This window comes from Ictalurus punctatus, chromosome 4 (assembly GCF_001660625.3).
Source record: "Ictalurus punctatus breed USDA103 chromosome 4, Coco_2.0, whole genome shotgun sequence".
NCBI lineage: Eukaryota > Metazoa > Chordata > Actinopteri > Siluriformes > Ictaluridae > Ictalurus > Ictalurus punctatus.
In genome coordinates this window covers 2,924,831-2,945,731 of record NC_071284.1, presented here as the reverse complement: position 1 = coordinate 2,945,731, position 20,901 = coordinate 2,924,831, and the positions used below count along the sequence as shown (strand labels likewise).

The following is a 20,901-nucleotide window of genomic DNA, read 5'->3' as shown; positions in this document are numbered from 1 at the left end:
TGTGTTTGTCTTCTTCTTGATCTCTAAATCTATCTGTATTCTGCATCAGCCAGCATCGTTGTCATTTATCCAGCTTTACCACTGAATCAATCAATCTCTCTCTCTCTCTCTCTCTCTCTCTCTCTCTCTCTCTCTCTCTCACACACACACACACTCTCTCTCTCTCTCTCTCTCTCTCTCACTCTCTCTCATTGCTGAATGGCTGGGAGTGCGGCGTGAAAGGAGGACCAGTAGGCATGCAGGAGGTGGAGAAAACAGAGACGAGTGTTTCACTGTAATAATCCAGTGGGAGCTGATGCTCATTTCCACCATCTCTTGATTGCTTTGGCGTTCACACGTATACACATGTGGCTGCTTCTGTAGACGGCAGCTTCAGACTCTCGGTGTACTGGATGGAGGCACAGGGAGGGGCAGGTAGCCCAGGTAAGGAACGTCTCTTTTCTAGATCTTTGCTAAACTTAGTGACATGACTGTCTCTTACAGATGACTGCCTCAGATATACAGAAAAGGATATATACACATTTACATTCTTGCAAAGGGCGAGTCTAACGTATTTCACTTTAGGAAATTTATCAAATATTATCTGCTATTTTCTTGTTACATGTTTTTCCAGGGTAAATCACATGTGGGGAAATATTTCACTAACTCAGCTAACCACTTTTCCCTCAGCTAAAAATAGGCATTTAAATGTGATTATAGCCCTCACCTCAATCTCTGCAAAATTTTTAAACACAGACCAGAGAAATTAGTTAGTACTTTTACTTTTTAAGATTTCTTTGTAATTTTATAATATTTTATTTTTCATTTATGACATAGTATAATCCTGTTATTCTGAATGATACTTTAGAAATTTATTTGATAAAGTTGTGTTATAATAGTTGATATGGTGAAACTTTCTGTTGGGAGATTTTTTTTTTTTTTTTTTTTTTTTTTTTAGCATTTATGGAAGGAGTCTCCAGTGTCAGGGTTTCTTCCACCATTGGAGTTTTTTCCAGTTTCCCTGTAAAAATAACACTATAGTTGTTTTTTTTTTTTTGTCGTATTAAGAGAGAGAGAAAAGACAGGCAGTTAAAGGAATGGCTGTTTGTAGCTGCTATAACATAATGGATAAAAGGAACTAACTTGTCTTGTGGACATAGTGCAACGTTAAATGTAATAATAAATTGATCAAAAGAATGTTGGATAAAAGGTCATTCATAAAAATAAAAAAATCAAAATGGTTATTTTTGGGAAATTGCTATGGGAATATTAAGAGGAATAAATAATTCAGGAAGTGCTGTTATTGGAAAATAATGAACTTCGGGATGATTACATTAACGCCGCTTCATCTTGGACCGCATTACACCACCATGTCGTTGATTATTTTCCTATAACTGCACACAAAAACGTCTCGTCTTTAAACCACACCTTTAGTCTGATAATTGAATGGTGTTTGACTCCATGGTTTGAAGATATTTATGATATTTAGCACATACTGACCAAAAAAGGCTTTTAGACTTGCTTTAATGATCCAAAAACATGCCTAACAAAATCCGTTTGTACATGAGCAATCGTGGAAGTAGCTCTATTTATATAGCACGGATGTTAAGCTTGTGTAAAATGTTGTTTTGGATGCAATGACGCAGCTGACTGTGGCCACTGGGAGGTCTGATTTGGGTTCAGTCATGCGTGAACACTGCAGCTTACGCCACTGTTTGCTTCTGTTTAAAAAAGAACTGTCTCGGTCCATTTACCGTTACCTACAGAGAAACACAATACACACAACACAGCCTGTGATCTCTTTGTTGCTGCAGAACTGACAGGTGGTAGTGACGCGTGAGCAGAAAAGATTTTAGATTGCTTGCTCTTTTTCCCAGAGAGCATGAGTACAGTTTTTTTTTAGTTCAAATACTGAATTTACATACATCCAGAATGCATGCTGATGAGCTTCTCAAACTTATTACTACTCTTTTTTGCATGTTTCCATGCTGCTAGCGGCATAAACCTTTAGTGTAACCTCTACCCTTCTGACACAGATACATTAATGCACTGATTTACTAAACGTTTTGCGTATGTGAACTTGATAACACCAAGACAAACGTGCAAGCTGATTTACTATAGAGGTTTACAAAGGATTGAATTTTTCGATTTAATTCAGTTTCATTTGTAAGTTTAGCCAGAGGTAACAGTGAGAGCGAGGAAAAAGTGCCTGAGACGACTTGAGGAAAAAAACTTGAAGGAAGGATCCAGACGCAAAAGAATAGACCAGGTATAGAAGAGTAAAGACAAACATGACTAAGTGTGTTGAAAGGATGCTGATATCATGAATTTTGGACTCAGCACAGGACAGTCTTTATGATTACAGCAGCAGTTCTTTAGAAGGTACAACTACAGTATGCACATCTGCCACAGGATGGCTGTGGCTCAGTTGGTAGAGCTGTTGTCTATTAATCGTAGGGTTGGAGGTTTGATTCCCGGGCCACATCACTCTACATGCTGAAGTGTCCTTGGGCAAGACACTGAAGTTGCTCCCGATGGCAAGTTAGCGCCTTGCATGGCAGCTCTGCTACCATTGGTGTGAATGGGTGAATCAGACACAGTGTAAAGTGCTATATAAGTGCGCCATTTACCACATCTTTTGCATGTTGCAAATTCAGGGTGGATTCGATGCAAATCGCTTTTCCATCGTCAAGCTTAGTGAACTAATACATCCGAAAGGCAGGTATTACATTTGTGGAAATCCAGAAATGTTTTTGCAGATGTTTACAATGACCGTATCTGTCTAAATGTTAAATATAGGCATGAAATCAGCTTATCACCTCAAAAAGGAAAACCTTTTATATCACTTCTCTTTCAGATGAGACTAAAAAAGGCCAGAAGCTGCTGAAGCCCTCGACGTCAGGAGAACTGTCAAAAGAGCCGTTCCATCATTGCCTGGGTGAGGAGGACAGAGTAATTCCCGGACACACCCCAAGCCTGCTGCATGTCACTGACAGACGGCGTGAGTTCCGGGGTAAAGAGTGGAAAGATGGGATTCAGTGATGTTAGTTTAGGCACACATCATTTAATATTACTCAAAGAAGCATTATGTTAGCCATCACTATGTTGACCATCTAGCCAGCTAAATTTCTCTCCAAAATTTGCTAGCCATTTTAGCCACATTAGCGTGCGAGCTAATGTGGCTAAATGTGGCTAGCAAAATGTGGCTTTGTGCGAGCTAATGTGGCTTTGATTAGACTGAATACAGTTTGATGAATATGATTGGACCATAATAGGAAAAAAACCACACTGTTATAGCAGTCTGTGATCGCAGTCTGTTATTGATTCGAGAAAAAAAAAAACATTTAAATATCAGTACAAATCAAGTCTATGGGAAACGCTTCTTCTGGAGAGTGTTCATATAAGCCGTGGTGGCAGATACAGATGCAAGCGCAAATAAAATGAGCTTTATTGAAGTTTGCAAACAAAACCAATACATAATCCAAGAGCAATATCAAACTACAAGCAAGGGTCAGGAGATCAACAAGCAACATGAACTAGGGCAGGCAAGAGCGAGACGATAAAACCAGAAACATAATCATAACCAGAGAGACGATCAAATCAATAAACAAAAGGCTCGGTATAGACTGGTATGGAAAGACAGAACATATACTTCGCAGTGAGTGAGTGTAAAGAGAGTCCTTTATATACTCTTTATATACTCTGTGTGATTGAGCCTAGATGCTTGTAATCAGTAATCAGATGAACGTGAACGTGAGAGAGTCTGTAATGGCTGTGTGTTGTCGTCCTCGGCGGCCATGTTTGGAGGCCGTGTTGTGTTCTGGGAACTGTGGTTTGAGTTAGTTAGCGCTGACATGACAATATGGGTATATTCTGACATCATTATGTGTTAGGGAGTAGCTAGAAACAAGTAATTTCATTATTGGCGGTAGATAATTGTAATAATTGTACCTTTTCCAGTAACTAGCTACGTTTTTCTACCAACTAGCAGTGTGTAGTATGTCAGAACTAGCTAGCTAGATATTTCTCAAAACTACATGAACCAAGAGTAGTGTAATGCAAACCCTCATTTTTTAAAATTTATTTATTTCATTTTTTAAAAATTTTTTTAAGAGTTGAGTATTGCTAACTGCTTCTTAGTAAGAGTGGTTTAAAAGAGAAATGGAAAATGCCTTTGTTATGGGATACCCTGTAAAAAGCAGGTACATTTTGATTTTGTGCAGTAGATTAGCTGCGCAATTAAATCAAAATGTTACAGTCGATTATCTTCAGTTTGAAAAAGTAGCTTGAGTGTAGTTAGCTACCTTCTCAAAAGGAAGTTTGTCTGTAGCTTAGGTATTTTAAATTGTAAGTAGCTTCCCCAACACTGACCTTTATGAGCATAGAGATGTATAATTATGGTTAGTAAAAATCCATCCCTTGCAAACCCATGTGGTTTTGTGAGATCATGGTTGAGAACCTATAATTGAAGAATGTAAAATTATCTCCACGACATGGCAAAAGTATGTGGACACCTGACCATCACATCCATATGTGGTTCTTCCTCAAACGGTTGCCACAAATTTGGAAGCACACAGTTGTATATAATATCTTTGTATGAATGCTGTTGTATTACAGTTTCCTTTCACTGGAACTAAGAGGCCCAAAGCAGTTTCAGCATGACAATACTCCTGTGCACAAAGCGAGCTCCATGAAGCTACATGGTTTGAAGATAAAATTGGAGTGGAAGAACTCAAGAGTCCTGCACAGAGCCCTGAACTCAACCCCACTGAACAATTTGGGATGAACTGGAACTGGAGCCTCCTTTACATCTCAACATCAGTCCCTGACTTCACTAATGTTCTTGTTGCTGAATGAACACAAATCCCCACATCTGTGCTCTAAAATCTAGTGGAAAGCCTTCTCAGGGAATGTCCAACAAGTACATATGGGTGTGACGGTCAGGTCCATAAACCTTGGGTCATATAGTGTCTATATGCAGGTCTATTACATGTAGCAAACATATATACAGCACTAGAATTCTTGAGCTTGGTTTTATCCTCTATCCGCCTATCCTATCATATAAAGATGGTTGGAGTAAAGGGGAACTCAGTAAAGCCAGAAAAAGAGAAACTGCCTCAAGGCGTTACACACTTGAGCCAAATTTGTACACACTATCCACTGTGTCTGGGTCATCCAAAGCCCAGGGCTAAAAGGAGCCATTGTGTAACTACAGAAGGAGCGCACACTCTGATACATACAGCAAAAGAGCAACGCTAACAAGGCAGGCTTTATCTACTCGTCCATTCTGAGCGAGTCAGTACCAGCACCTGCCTTGCACAGAGATCCGAGAGGAAGCAAACGAGAAAATGGTTTAAACCACATATAATCTCAGATTTTTGCATTATTTTAGAAAATTACCACACCGTTGTACAATTTATTGTTAAATACACAAGTGAGCAATGTTTCCACTATTATTTCGATTGGTTAGCCGCTTTGTTTACTAGCATTTTTCATGCGGCAACAATTGTTTGTGGCGCTCCAGAGTTGACTGGTAATGCTAAATCATCAAATAAATTAGCTAGCTAGTGACATGGCTAATGCTAACTCCTTCAACTTAGCTGCCTGGCTAGTTACGCATTGTTATATCAGAAACCTTGCGAAATAATCCTTGTCCATTCTGCACCACCTGAGTTCAGACACCAAGTTAAACATTGAGCTAATGTTAGCGCATACAGATAATTCACAGGAACTGACACTTCTCTGGAATCTAGCATCACACAGTGACATACAATATGGTTGCTTTGGAGGTTTCTTTAATCCTCCAAAAGAATCAGTAATAAATCATCTGGTAACTAGGTTTTACTTTTACTGCCAGAACGGCACATTTTCAACGTCTCATTGATTCCAGGGTTACGTTTGTAGTATCAAAGCTGATCCTGTGTCTTTTGTGGTTCAGTGTTTGCCCTGGTGATGACCTCTCAGCTCTGCTCGAGTCTCATTATTGTTTATTATCATCTGTCTGATCTCCATTGCACAGTCCTGCCCTGTAACGATGCTTCCAGAGCTCCAACCAGACCTCAAAAGACAGCTACCTAGATTCTGTTAAGTCTCTGAATATGCCTTTCTTTTATTTTACCCTTGTCTTATCTCTTCTCTTTAATCTCATAAGTAGGAGATGAGACCAACTGAGACTGAATTTCTTCCTTCTTGCTTCTTTCTACTTCAAGCCGTTCATCCCTGTCTGAATGAGACCTTCTTTCACAAGATATCTAAGACTAAATGTGTATTTAGGGATGTAACCAAATACAAATACATTATTTATAATGAACCGATAATGTGTTAAAAACAGATACAAATATTAGGCATACAATTCCTTTATTTCTTTTAGAAAGCTTGCCAGAAAAGGCTTCACAGGGCATCTCTAGAGGTGTGTATCAGGACCAGGATACCGCTGGGCGTAACAAAAAAGACTTATGTGCACAGTAGGAGGTTTTTACTTTCATGTGGACGTGACCAAGCGATCAAATTTGATCAGCATTCGTTCATTCATCCTTACTAAACTGCCTGGTCAGGTTTGACATGCTTTAAAGCGCACCTATTATGGTTTTGAAACGTGACTGATTTTGTTTTAAAGGTCTCATACAATAGATTTACCTCAATCCGAGGTCAAAAAACACTTTAATGTGCTCATAATTTAAATTGCAGCATTAACTTTTATTCCCCAGTGCCCAAAAGACCTGTTAAATGATCCGTTCTAAAGGATTCATTCTAAACAACTATTTTCAGAGAACATACTCTGCTCTGATTGGTCTACCCCTGTCAGCATGTTTCAAAAAGGAAACGCCCACAAGCATAACAACTTTCAACTATATAGATTCACGAGCAGCCGATGAAGACCAGAGGCGGGGATTTTTGTTACAAACCTACGTAGGTTAGTACAGGAAGTAAGTCTGAATTTACTAACGACTCGTTTCAGCTGTTCAGAATCGGTTCCTGCTTTTGGGAGTCAGTTACTCCGTTTGCTGTGCACTTTGATTTTTTGAAACTTTGCAGACTTTTTTACATTCACAAACAGCTCTATAACACACTACATGAAAAGTAATATCTGAAAAACCATAATAGGTGCACTTTAACTCTTTTTACCAGAGTGTAAACATAGAGTCATGATACTCTACACACAGAAACCCAACAGTGTCTTCACTAATCTTTTAACAGACTTGCGTGAACAAAATAATTCATTTGTTTATACTGATATATTGATATTGATATTGTATTCTGAGAAAGGGTTAAATTACTAGGCTACTAGTTAGAACCAACTCAATAGAACCAACTAAGTTAGTTAAAAACCGCAAGAGTGGGATAAAAAAAAAAGAAAAGAAATCCGCACATGTTTTTTTGAGACCAGTTATGAATTGGAGTGATGTATAATGTTAATCTGCTTAAAGTCCTCATTTACAATTCCATACATTTCTAATTCCGTTGAAATACTAATGACCCCTTTTGAGTGACCAATGATTTTTTTTTTGTAAAAAGTGATGCTCCTTTGATTTGCTCACAATTCTGGCTGTTATTTTTGTGCCTAGTGGTCAAAAATGTGATCTGAAACAAATGCTAAAAGAGGCCCATCAGGGCAGAAATCATGCTACCATGATTTCATAGCAGCGGACAAGACTAGCTAATGACATGGTTGCCAGGCTCGCCATTTTTTACTCCAGTTTGGGCTAGTTTAAAAACACAACCACAATCTTGTTTGATAGCGAATAATCAGAATTAAATCTAATACCTTTTCACAAAAAATGGCAAAGTGTAAGTGCAGACAGTGTGTCTATGATGCACAGAACCATTTCTACTGTAAGATATATAGTATTGCAAAGATTGCAAGAGTGAAGGGGGATTCTGGAGTGCATCAGAAATGCGTGTACACCACATTGACCTTATTTCCCACGCAAAGACTGAGAAAAAGAAGTAAAATAAGGCTCCCTTTTTTTAATGCCTGAATCTTTAGGACTAGCACACGGTGATGGGACACACACCTGACATACATTCGTTCAAAAACAGTTGAACAAAGTTATGTCTAAAACTGCTCAGATCTAGCGGCTAGTCTGTTTGCTATATAACTGTATGTTGTAAGAATTCACTCGATTGTAGCCTAAATCACAAGTTAAGTGTGATAGCGTCCCAGCTTTATTTTGTTTGAGGCTATGTCATTATTAATGTTTTTTCTGCCACTGCAAAATATGACACATGATCCACTGCTGTCTACTATGTATTTACAGTAAATATCCAGTCTATATAAGAATACAGAACAAAGATCTACTGGGATTATGTGTGTAATCAGATGAACACATCTGTTTTTTTTTGAGCATCATTATCATTAGATCCTACCGAGAATACTGAAATAGGTGCATTATCGAGACTGCCAACATCAGCAGGAGTTGCCAGAAGTGGAGCTTGGCGGAAGTCGGGCTGCTTGTATGTTTTATAAAAAGGCAAAGATAGGTACAAAAAAACCCACAAAACACACACATGCACACACCCAGGTTTTTGCTTTGATGTGATGTGTGTGTGTGCGCACTGTATTTTTCTCTTTTTATAATTTAACAATTGGTTTTGACAGGAACAGCCTCCGTTCTTCATGTCTTCCATAGTTGACGTAGCTGGAAGGGAAAAAATGTTAATGATCAATTATTCAAGCAGAAGCGGGGTGGGTGAGCAGGGGAAAATGGGGGAGGGCGGTGGTGGGTGTGGGGGGGGGTTGTTATATGAAATAACAGTAGCAATGTGGTTGAAGTGGCAAAATCTGTTTAAAACGTGGAGGATAAGAGAAGGAGGAGGATATAGTGCACTCCTTAAATCTAATTCTTCCTCAATCTAATTCTCAGGCTAGATTACTTTCTTATTTTTGTTATTTGCCTCACTGTGTCTTCATTTTCCCCACCCCCTCCCTCTTCAGGGGGTTCAGTGAAAGACAGGCGTGGGTAGGCACCTCCTGCGAGCTCTGCTCTGCTATGCTCTCTCTCTCTCTCTCTCTCTCTCTCTCTCTCTCTCTCTCTCTCTCTCTCTATCTCACTCTCACTCACAGCAGGTGTTAGACGCCTATGAGGTCCTAAGACGCCCCTGTTCCTTATCCTTAATACAAATATGAAGGTAATATGATAAAGCCAATAAAAAATTATTGGCTTTATCATAGAAACGCAAAGCATTTATAACACATTACATACCACGTATACCAGAGCGCTGTTAAATTCTTCCTACGAATTGGTCAGAAGGTGTAGATTAATTTCGTATAACAGCAGTACAGACAATAGTTCTGGCTGTAGAGTAATTCAAATGACAGGTTTATATCAGTGCACACTTTCTAAAAGGTTATAAATGACATAGTAAGAAATAATTCACAGGTTTGTATGGCTACATAATGAAAGACTCATAATAAACAAACAAAAACGAAGCAGAATCACTGATATGGTGAAACTTTCTCCAGTTAGACGTTTAGTTAAAATCTGTGGAAGGAGTCTCCAGTGTCAGCACTTTGTAACAGTCAGGGGAAGTTTTTCCGCACGAGAAAGTCTTCAGGACAGAGAAGTTTACGCTTTGCAGTTTCTTTGTAACGTGACAAGCTGCATTTTTGTCTTATTAACTTCTCAAGAGAATATATAATCGATTAAAAAGCGTATTCATCATGTTTTTGTTGTTTTTTTTTTTTTAGAAAATTAAAATTTGCGATCATTGTTAAATCGCTGCGGTACAAGAGGGATAAAACACTGCGGGTTAAAGGAAAACAAGATCATTTTGTGCTTCCAACTTTGGGGTAACAGTTTGGGGAAGAACCACATACACAATATGTCTGATGGTCAGGTGAACACATACTTTTGTCCATATAGTATATAAGATGCTTTATATCTATCCATGAAAGCACTGTTGATCTACACTCTGATCATCTACATCTCACCCAACTACTACATGATCATTACCAGGTGGATATGAAACATCTCAAACTACAGAGCTGATTAAACAGTTGGACCAAAGGATGTGTCTCACTGACTGACTTCCCATCTTCAGGACAGCCGGCTGCGCTCCAGGCTCTGCTAATCGAACAGCCCGGCCTTCATTAAGCCCGACCCTTACCGTGAACACATATCGTATGCATGCATGTATGACTGAGTGAAGAAAGAGAGCTTCCAGAAGCAAAAAAAATCAAATAAAAAATTGCCAATGGCTCATCTTCTATGTCTGGTTCACCCCCCCGGGAATGAAGACTCATTAGGAGACTTCAAAGCCTGCAGGGTCTGTCTGGTTCCATACCTGTCTTCTTGTCTTCTTTCTTTATCCACACAACATGAAAAGTGTAAGGCTTTAAGACAGGACGGAGAATGTTAAAGCCGTCATTATGCAGAAACCTTTCCTACAGGAAAGAATTTTTTTTATCTTAAATCCACAAAATCCCAAAATTCCAGCAGCCTCCATTGTAAAAATGGGAAGATTTAGCATGCTATATTAGCTCGAAAATAACACACTGATTGATTCTGATTGGTCAAATGGTTTTGTATGGCAGACGTTCTACAAAATCTAATGATAACAATAAACAATTTAAAAAATATATAACAATATAAGATTCTACAATCATTGATATTGTGACATTTTTTTTTTTTTTTTATTAAGAAATGTTGTTGAACATTTTTGGAAGGAGTCTCCAGTGTCAGTGCTTTGTAACAACGTAACTGTAGGTTTTCTACAACTGGAGAGTCTTCAGGACAAAGGACGTGTTTTGTGTTTCTTTGTAACACAACATGTAATTCTTTGTCTTAGTGAGGGAACAACGTTTACAGTTGCTATAACGTTAGTGACTATGGGAACATGTTTCGCAGAGGTTCCACAACATTAAATGTATCTAGAAACAGAGAAAACGTATGACAGGTCATTCTTTAATAAAGGCAATTGGCAATATGTTCAATATCTGTCAGCGATCATTTTCAAATCCTGGTGATGTTGTGTTGCAGAGCCTCTGAGCAGCGTTTCCTCTCTCGAGGTTCACTTCGACTTGCTCGACCTGACAGAACTCACGGACATGTCCGACCAGGAGCTGGCCGAAGTCTTCGTCGATTCTGATGAAGAAAACCCAGAGTCACCTGCAAGTGAGTCCATCATACAGTCTACACAGGGTCTCCCATTGAGGAATTATTGCTGTTGCCGTCAGTAGTGTGTAACGTCATCTGTTTGTTATAATTATATGTTACGTTGCAAGAAAACTCATACAGCCAAGAAAGATTAGACTTAAATAATAAAGCTGAATAAAGAAATAAAGAAAGTAGCTTAATATAGCAGAGTGTACACAAACGAGTATTCTTCCAAAGCTATTGCAAATCCGGGAGACAATTTTCACACAGATTGGCTTATGCGAACTTTGTACAGAACTTTATTGAAAGAGTGATAAATGTGTCTAATTGTTTGTTTATCGATTGATGGTGTTTAATTTTTTATTTATTTATTTATTTATTTATTTATTTTGCAACAAGGCCGCCCAGAGAAAAACCTATAAACTCGATCTAGCCAAATAATGTATTGGCATAATTAACGCGGAGTACATTTTTCATTTCACACCTGCTGTTTCTTCATAGTCCGTGTCTTTGCAAGCACATCGTTTTTCCGAAGGTTCAGAGCCGCGTGGTTAAACACGTAACCCATTAAAAGCATGCGTTTTGTTCGAGATGCATGGTTATTACGACAGGTTTTAAATAGCGATTGGATTGGAAGCAGTCCAATCTGGAAACTCTGACTTCTATATAACCCCCTCCTGCGTCTGAGAGAATGTGACAGCTTTGCAGCAAACACACAGCACAGAGAAGAGCCATCTGTCCTGTAGAGTGTGTGTCTGTGTCTGTGTGAATATGAGCACGAGGAATGTGTGTCCGTCACCGCAGCAGCACTGCTCATGTGTCTCGACATGCACTTCTTTTAAACTGTGACATCCGTTCTTCCGATTCAGTGTCACCCTGCAACCCCTTTGATTACTCATAAAAGCACCATGTTATGCTTTAATCGTTTACTGTCAGAGGACAAAAAACTCACCACACCTCACTAATCAAACTGGATGCAAACAAATATATATACAGCATATGGAAATCATTCACAGCTAGCACGTTCGCCGCACACCTCCAGGGTCGGGGGTTCGATTCCCACCGTGGCCCTGTGTGTGCGGAGTTTGCATGTTCTCCCCATGCTGCGGGGGTTTCATCCGGGTACTCCGGTTTCCTCCCCCGGTCCAAAGACATACATGGTAGGTTGATTGGCGTGTCTAAAGTGTCTGTAGTGTATGAATGGGTGTGTGAGTGTGAGTGTGAATGTGATTGTGCCCTGTGATGGATTGGCACCCTGTCCAGGGTGTACCCCGCCTCGTGCCTGATGCTCCCTGGGACAGGCTCCAGGTTCCCTGTGACCCTGAAAAGGATAAGCGGTATAGAAGATGGATGGATGGATGGATACAAGCTACGTATATAGAGGAATGACGATTAAAAATCCACTTCATTTGATTTTCATTTAGCCACGCCCACAAAACAAGGTGGGATACACCCTTGATGGGGTGCCAGTCCATCGCAGGGCACAATCACATACACATTCACACACCCATTCATACACTACGGACACTTTGGACATACTAATCATCCTACCATTCATGTTTATGATTACAATTCAAATACAACGAACATTGCACTCATTTTATATTATTGTGTGGTGTATTTTCTTATAACCAGTGGTGACAGCACAGCTGCTGTGTGCAACCAGACACACAAATTACAGACTCTGTGTCTGGCTGCTGGTGAACGTTTTCCAGCACGCAGCGTGCTGTGGTAGTATAAACAGCTCCATTCCCCAGTACGGGGTGCAAATGTGACATGTGGAGTGGGTTAAAATGGGTCCATAAGAGAGGAAAAGCAGTCAGACAGACACTTTACAGTAGTGAGGATCACTGAAGAGGGGTTTTATAGTCACCTAATTATACAGAGCACTCGCTAGCTATTAGACTTAGCCGTGTATTATCCTGTCAGCCTTTGGAAACAATCCAGTGCATTAGCAGATGCAATATTGTGGTGTTATGTATTTTTAGAAAAATACAGGAATTGTTGAATGATATACTGTATATACTGTATGTCTATTGTATATACTGTATATTCAGTGTGGCCCACAGACCACTTAAAAAAAAATCTGGAATTATTTTCTATTTAAAACTGGAAATCAACAGAAAGTAAAAAAAAAATTAAACAAAGAAAGTAAATGTTCAATATTCAAGATTTTACACTATTCCTATTCCTAGGTCACTATTTAAATTTAGGCAATTTTTGTGAAATTGACCATTGATCTCCTTTGTGCAAAAGGTCTGATTTTCCTCGAGACTTATCCCTTTTATTCGAGCACATGTTCAGACGACACTCCGATGGATTTGATCGAACACGGATCATCAGGTTTTGCACAAACTTGTGAAGTCCATTCAAGAGTGCACAGTGTCATTAAAGCGCACCTATTACGGTTTTGAAACGTGCCTGATTTTGTGTTATAGGTCTCATACAATAGATTTACGTGCATCCGAGGTCAAAAAACACTTTAACGTGCTCATAATTTAAACTGCAGCATTACCTTTTATCCCCCCCAGTGTCACAAACGACTCGTTAAATGATCCGTTCTAAAGGATTCAGTTTAAACTCCTCCTTTCAGAGAGCATACTCTGCTCTGATTGGTCAGATGTCCCAGTCTGTTGTGATTGGTCTACCACTGTCAGCGTGTGTCGAAAAGGAAACGCCCACTACCGTAACGAGTTTCAGCTCCGTCTGTCAGCGAGCAGCCGATGAAGACCAGAGACGGGGCTTATTGTTAATATATATATATATGTACTGTAGTGTGGACAAAGTCCTTATTGTTCTCCGAAGAGGGGGTGGTGATGAGTTTAAAAACTAAATCGAATAAATAAAGAATTTATAGAGACGGATGCCTTGTTTATTAAAATGATATTCATCATAGAAGCGTAATATCCCAATGCTTTAGAAAACTGAGCCCTCTTCTCTGAGTCCTGGCTTTATCTCTATATCTACTGTTTCATTCATCCTTATGCTTAAATTTCGACCCGTCATCTCCAGACTAAACAATGGCGTCTACACTAATGTAGCGTGTTTCCTTCCTTCGTGAGAAACCAGATGCATCTGTAATGAGCCTGGAGAAATGTGGCAGCTCCTGACTGCACAGGTGCAAGTGCAGAAGAGAAGGAGGAGGAAGAGGAGGATGAGGAAGCTGGGCGATGAAGCCAAACACCGCCTACACACTGCACACTTCAGATGGTTTTATTGGAACACTGACAGTACGCCTGGCCACTAGCCTATTGTCTGGTAAATGGACGCTTTTGCACATGGCTAATGGGTTTAAGTGGACTACCATGAGAGAGCCAACATCAAGCTCTTCCTGTCGAGTGTCTCACAGAAGGCATGGGTGGAGGCATGAGTGTGACCTTATCTAGGGCACAGACACACATGTACAACCACTCCAACACTCCAGGCTGATTTGAGATGAATCATGTTCCCCTCCGTACGTCAATCATCCGAACGTGTCGCACCATCGATGGGTTTTTCTCATGTCAGAGGATACATTCTCTTAATATTAGCTTCCGTGCAAGGAAATCTTGACGGTGAACATTATGGATGCAAATCACAGGTTAATATTGATGTAGCTTGATTTAATGCGTTATTGTTTCTATAATAACAACTCATTCACAAGGACTTCTACGGTGGACACGCCATGTAATCTAAGACTAATAATAAACAATAAGACTTGTTATTTAACGAAAAACAAAAGCGTAGATGTAGTGAACTTTTCTCTAAGGAGACATTTATTCAAACTTTTACGGAAGGAGTCTCCAGTGTCAGTGCTTCAGGACACGGGCGATTAGGGCGATTGTTAACATGACAAACTGCATTTTTCCTATATTATTATTATTATTATTATTATTATTATTATTATTATTATTATCTTTTTAAGAGAGAAAAAGAGAGTCTAATAAGGGAAAGACTGTTTATAGCTGCTATAATGTAAGCAGTAAGAGGAAGTGGTTTGTTTCACAGACATTCCACGGCATTATATGTAAAGATAAACTGAATGTGTCGTTCTTAATTAATAATAAAACTGTACAATAATTGTTGCCAAATTGCTCTGGTACTGTATTAGAGGTATGAACCACTTCAGGATGTGCTGTTATAGAAAAATAACGTATATAAGGAAATTAATGTAACAGTAACTCTGCTTCATCGCATCACCCCGTCTTTGATTATTTTCTTGTAACAGCACAGCACAAAGTGTTTTATTTCTCACTAATGGCCAAGGCATGTTTAATAAAAACAAAAACAAAAACCCCCACAAATTCCACTCAGCTTCACCGTAAATTTGCATCGTTGTGATAGTATCCAGAACCAGGACTAATCTACATGGATGTGTTTGCAGCTGTTCCACACTACAGCTGCCTTTTCTCTTCATCTTACTCAAATTCTTATACGCCTGGTCTAAATCGGATGTGGGTGTGAACACAGTTGTTCTTACACATCTGCTAAATCTCAGTGTATTAGCATCTATATCTAAAAATGTCATTCTAGAACAATCTCAGTTAAAACCCTGCATTACAGGCCTGAGTAAGAGCTGAAAGTTATTTCTGGAGAGCAGGGGGAGGCTGTTTGTATTCAAGTGCGTATTAGTCGTAAATGACGGTTAAAACGTTGACCCTGTAGCCTCGTTCTTTGTGTCTCCGTCGGACACACATTCATAACCTTGGCAGGTGTGGAAAGCGTGCTGAGAAATGCTACGTGAGTGAACGGATCAATAATGTGTCCAAATCTTTCGCAATTAAAAGCGGAAGTATCTAGTCAAAAATGTACAACGTCAAAACGTTGCTACACGTCGCCAAGTATTAAAATCTAAAACGTTATGAGTGTTTTAACTGATAAAAGTAAGTCAGTGTTGTGTGTTCGTGTCAAAAGTAACTTTTATTACTCATCTGAAACCTATTTCATGTTTTTAAAGCAACTTTTAAAGCCATTTTGCCTGGAAATTCAATCTCTGTAGGTTTGCTGCTCATATGCGTGACTAATGCTACGTAGTTTGATAATGGATTCATTCAAAGTAAAATATCATGCAAATAACCAATATTTACCATTATTTCCCAGAATTGGAAATAATTTGCTGACACTAGATCTTAGCCATGATCTTAGCTACTGTATTCGATGCTAGTCTAGCCTGGTGTTAGCAAAGAAAGCAGGCTAACTTAGTTAAATATAGCCGGTTCATGTTAGCAAATGACCTCAACATGCTTTTTCGAATGAAATGGAACTCATGGCTTCTAGGGAGGTAAAGGAGACGCCTCATTTTATACGAGTCTTTGCTTAATTTAGAATTAATGAAGTACAGTTAATGAACTGCACCCCTTTCCTCCAGCTAGTACAAAACTCAGAACGTTTTATACAATCCTTTTTTTTTTATTTTTTATCTGAGGACACTTGTTTTCTACTCAGCGACGTTATGAAAAACGCTAACAAAGAAGGTCATTTGTATTTGATTCCACCACAGTTTTAGTCATGTAAATTGTCTTTTTTTCGAGCTGCGAGCGTGTCTGTCCATCACTACGGCAGCATTTTATCATCCTACGCATCAGCTGAAGCGTGCAGGCTTTCTAATGGCCGTCATATGGGAGAAAGTCAGAGAAGACACAGACAACATATGATGTGCGTTTGGGAGCAGTTGGAAGCCTGACTCACTGTTCTCTCTGCCTGATTAAATGCCATTGAAATCAAATACAAGTACAGCTTTACAGTGTGCAGTGTTTCTAAAGAGCAGAATTCGCATCACAGTCATGAGGCTGGTCATGTGAGAGATGCTTTCAATGGCAGAAAGATAAATACATTTCCAGCATTTAGCAGACGCCCTTATCCAGAGCAACTTAAAGTGCTTTGTCGTCTCTATCAAAAACAAACGGAGAAAGAAATTAAAACATTCAAGTCAAGGGATTTTTAAATAGAAATTAAATAGGTTCTAATTGAAGTGCCTGGTGAAGACGGAGGACGTTAGTCTTGGTTTGAAAACGGGCCAGTGACTCAGCCAGGGAGAGTCCATTCAAACACCTTGGTACCAGGACAGAGAAGAGTCTCGATGCTTGTACCTTGAGGGATGATGGGTGAAGTTGAGCTGTGCTAGAGAGGGTGCATCCAGGTCCGATTTGGGCTTTGTAGGCTGTGTTTGAAATCTTACTGAATGTGGCCAGGTATAGGAAGCCAGTGGAGGGAAAGCAGCAATGGAGTGAGACGACAGAGGAGCACAAATGTCCACTGTTTAGATGGCAAGAAACCGAACAAGCACCTGAGTGGCTCTCGTGGATAGAAATGTCTGGATCCTCCTGATGCCGTAAAGGAGAAACCTGCATACTGCTCCCAAAGGAGAAACCTGCATGACTGACTCAAGTTATATGAGATGAAACTATTAGATGTTTGTTAAGAACTACACCAAGGTTGTGCACTGTGTCAGATGCTGTGATCTGAATGTTGGAAACAGAGCTGAGATTAAGACCGCCGTTGTCATGTCCAAGATCAGAACTAGCCGAGATCAAGTCTGAGGCCGAGTCAAGCCCGAGACCAAGTCAAGATGAAACCGAAATCCATCTAATCCTTTTCGAGGCCAAGTCTTTACTTCAACCAGTTGGCTTCGTTTGTCTGTTTTGCCATTGATTGGCCAGTTTTTTTTTAGAAGTAAGAAAAGAAAACTTCACTCGTGTCAAACTTGCAAAATAAATAAATAAATAAAATGATCACAATTCTTTTTTTTTTTTAATTTCATTATTTATTTATTTATTTATTTATTTATTTATTTACAAAATCTCAGTCAAGACCAAGAGTAAAGTTAGTGAGACCAATACCCAAGACCAAGCTCAAATGCCAATAAGTCTGAGACTAGTCCAAGTTAATATGAAGTGATAACTGGGAAACTACAGTAACTTGTTTCACAGACGTTCCACTGCAATAACTGTCATTTTAAATGACATTTTTAAAAAATGATATCTCATTCTTTAATAAATACCAAGGTGTTATGTTCAAGGTGGTAACATAACATTAAGGCTAATTTGTGTAGGTTCACATAACACCACCTTGTCATTGATTATTTTCCTATAACAGCACCACCTCGAGTGTTTTATACCTTACTTAACAAGGTACACATGCAATGAGTGTTTTAAGTCATAAGACAGCTTAACGAGGGAGATCCAAATAGATTAACTACAGTATGTTAAGCGTGATGCTAATAAAGATCATTTTTTAATAATAACAATAATAATAATAATAAAAAACACTATTAAGTGAACATGGAAATCAAGTGTAAAATAGAGATTTGTTTATTATTAGAGGAGTTGCAAAAATTTTGCACTCAATTAAAAAAAATACCTAGAATTAAAAATAAGTCTTGATCTTGGAGATTTTTATCATGCACATGACAGAGTGAGACAGAGAGACAGTGAGAAAGTGAGACAGAGAGACAGTGACAGGCAAACAGAAAAAAAAAAAAAGGCGAGTGTCAGTATGAGACCAGACCGTTACCGCATCCATATTCATGAGCCGTCACTCAAATGCCACCGCGGCGAACTTGAATAAACTTGAAGCTGATTGGAATTCCAAGTGTTACCTGATCAACCGTCTGCGCACGATATGCAAAGTGCAATGCACAACAAGGTCGAAAGATGAAGCGGAGTCTGACACGCACACAAGACCCTGCACTGTTCTATTCATTCCAATGTGGAAAGAAATACAGCTCTTTAAACATCTCAGCAACTTGTTCGTTCTGTTTAAAAAGTGGTCCTGTGTGTGTGAAATATTTATCAATGAAGCGGAGGAAAAGATTTTAGATGAAAGGGGAAAACTGTCTGCTTGTCTGCTGCACTCGGATAACCAGGCTGTGACGGACAACTCGGCCATGTGGACAGTACAAAAAAAAGCTCCTCACTGTCGTTTCTTTTCCAAAATTTAACATGGGGTCATGTCAAAGTGAGACAGCATGAAAAGATGGAGTCTGACTATTTGTGTGTGTGTGTGTGTGCTTGTGTGTTTTCAGGTTATCACCACCACCCAGGCAGGGGAAGCTACCTGCGCTCTCCCTCTTGGACACGCTACAGTAAGGCGGAGCAGTCGCACGACCGGAAGCACCACAGCGATTCAGACAGCACCGAGTCCTCTCACAAACTGGAACGACCCAAAAAACCATGAGAGAAACACATCCGACACACACACACACACAAACACACACGCACACACATCTGGGTCACGTTAACACACAGACCGTGGTGCTAAAGACAATAAAATGTGATCTCATGCTCTCGTCCTCTCGTACAGGAAGTATGGCAGCGACACAGAGCAACACAAACAGCCCTGTCTCTGTCTACATCTGAGTCTCATGAAGGGCTTTCATTTGTCTGGGTCACTGAAGACGTTTATTTTATAAGGAGCTATAAGTTTCGAGTAAGACCTGTCGAACCAGACGTCATAACAGCTTTGTGTTTGAGTGACGTATAATTTGCTGCTTTAAAAAAAAAAAAAAAAATGAAAAGGATGAATGAAGTGAGTGTAAATAATAATGCTCCATAAGCAAGGCTGAAAGGAAGCCATCAGAAAAGCCTGTATATTAACACACACACACACACACACACACACACACACACACACACACACACACACACACACACACACACACACACACACAAATGCTCAGATGCCAAGAACATTTTTTAAACACTGTGTACTATAGACATTTCTTAACCCTTAAAAATAGAATAAATGGTTAATCAACTCTCCAGTTTGAAAGCAGATGATTGTGATTTAGGTTTCTTCTGATCATTACTGTAGACATTAAAGGTGTGTTTAGTGACTTTGCCAATATAACATATAAAACTGCATGTTTTTACCCACACAGGCTTTCTCCGTTGAGCAGATATTTTATTACAGCCGAAATGGGAAATTAAAACGGATCCACATCATGAGAATCAACTTTATCCTCAGTTTAAATGGTCTGCACTTATATAGCGCTTTTATCCAAAGTGCTTTACACTGTGTCTCATTCACCCACACACAACAATGGTAGCAGAGCTGCCATGCAAAGCGCTAACTTGCCATCGGGAGCAACTTGGGGTTCAGTGTCTTGCCCAAGGACACTTGATGTGGAGTCATGTGGGCCAGGAATCGAACCACCAACCCTACAATTAATGAACAACCCGCTCTACCACCTGAGCCACAGCCGCCCGGCTTTGAAGGAGTTGCTTGAAGTTTGCAATTGTTAGAAGGCAAAAATTTCATTGGCACCGTATGCATTAGTTATTTTATACATTCAATTCTTCTCATCTTGAAGGGTACGGAATAATTATGGAGTTGACTGTATGAAGGTCAGATCTTTAATTACCTTTAATTAAATAAATTTATTTATTTTTTTTACCTTAGTTACCTTTAAACATTGTTACTGATGACATCAATCAGAGACACAGGACTGAATGTATGTCTAGCAGTAATATACATGTAGGGCACAATGTACTATATAAAAGATCAGTTAAGTTCTTGTCCGATACCAGTCAGAACCAAAATTTGGACCTCGCAGTGACTGATTTCCTCTCGTCCGGTACCGGGAAGAAGCTTCAGACCGACACGGAGTTCAGTGCAAAGGCTTCTTAGTTTAAAGATAAACAAAGCACTCATTTATACACAAGAGATAAGAGGATAGGAGCCGGGGAGATGGAAAAACAAACTATCTGAGGGAGAGAAAAACATTCTATCTGTTCTTATACAGAGACGTCGTGACGCAGACTAGAGACCTTCGGAATTGGGACACTAGATATTAGATCATGCCTAAAACTTATCATTGCCTTCTTAGGGACCTGTGCATGATCTCTGT

At 39.4% G+C, this 20,901-nt stretch overlaps 1 protein-coding gene across 3 annotated transcripts; it reads left to right on the top strand.

Moving 5' to 3' along the window:
• Positions 1–212: 212 nt before the first annotated feature.
• On the top strand, positions 213–19,826 carry LOC108264578 (dysbindin domain-containing protein 1). 3 transcript variants are annotated; one of them, XM_017466224.3, is made up of 4 exons: positions 213–423; positions 2,837–2,980; positions 10,959–11,093; positions 19,078–19,826. In XM_017466224.3, exons 1-4 carry the CDS (start codon positions 393–395, stop codon positions 19,227–19,229), a joined length of 462 nt encoding a protein of 153 aa, XP_017321713.1. In that variant the 5' UTR covers positions 213–392; the 3' UTR covers positions 19,230–19,826. The 3 variants fall into 3 exon arrangements, with proteins under 3 accessions (XP_017321713.1, XP_017321714.1, XP_017321712.1); XM_017466225.3 differs by having other exon boundaries at positions 214–423; positions 2,837–2,917; XM_017466223.3 differs by having other exon boundaries at positions 214–423; positions 2,837–2,992.
• Positions 19,827–20,901: the final 1,075 nt, after the last annotated feature.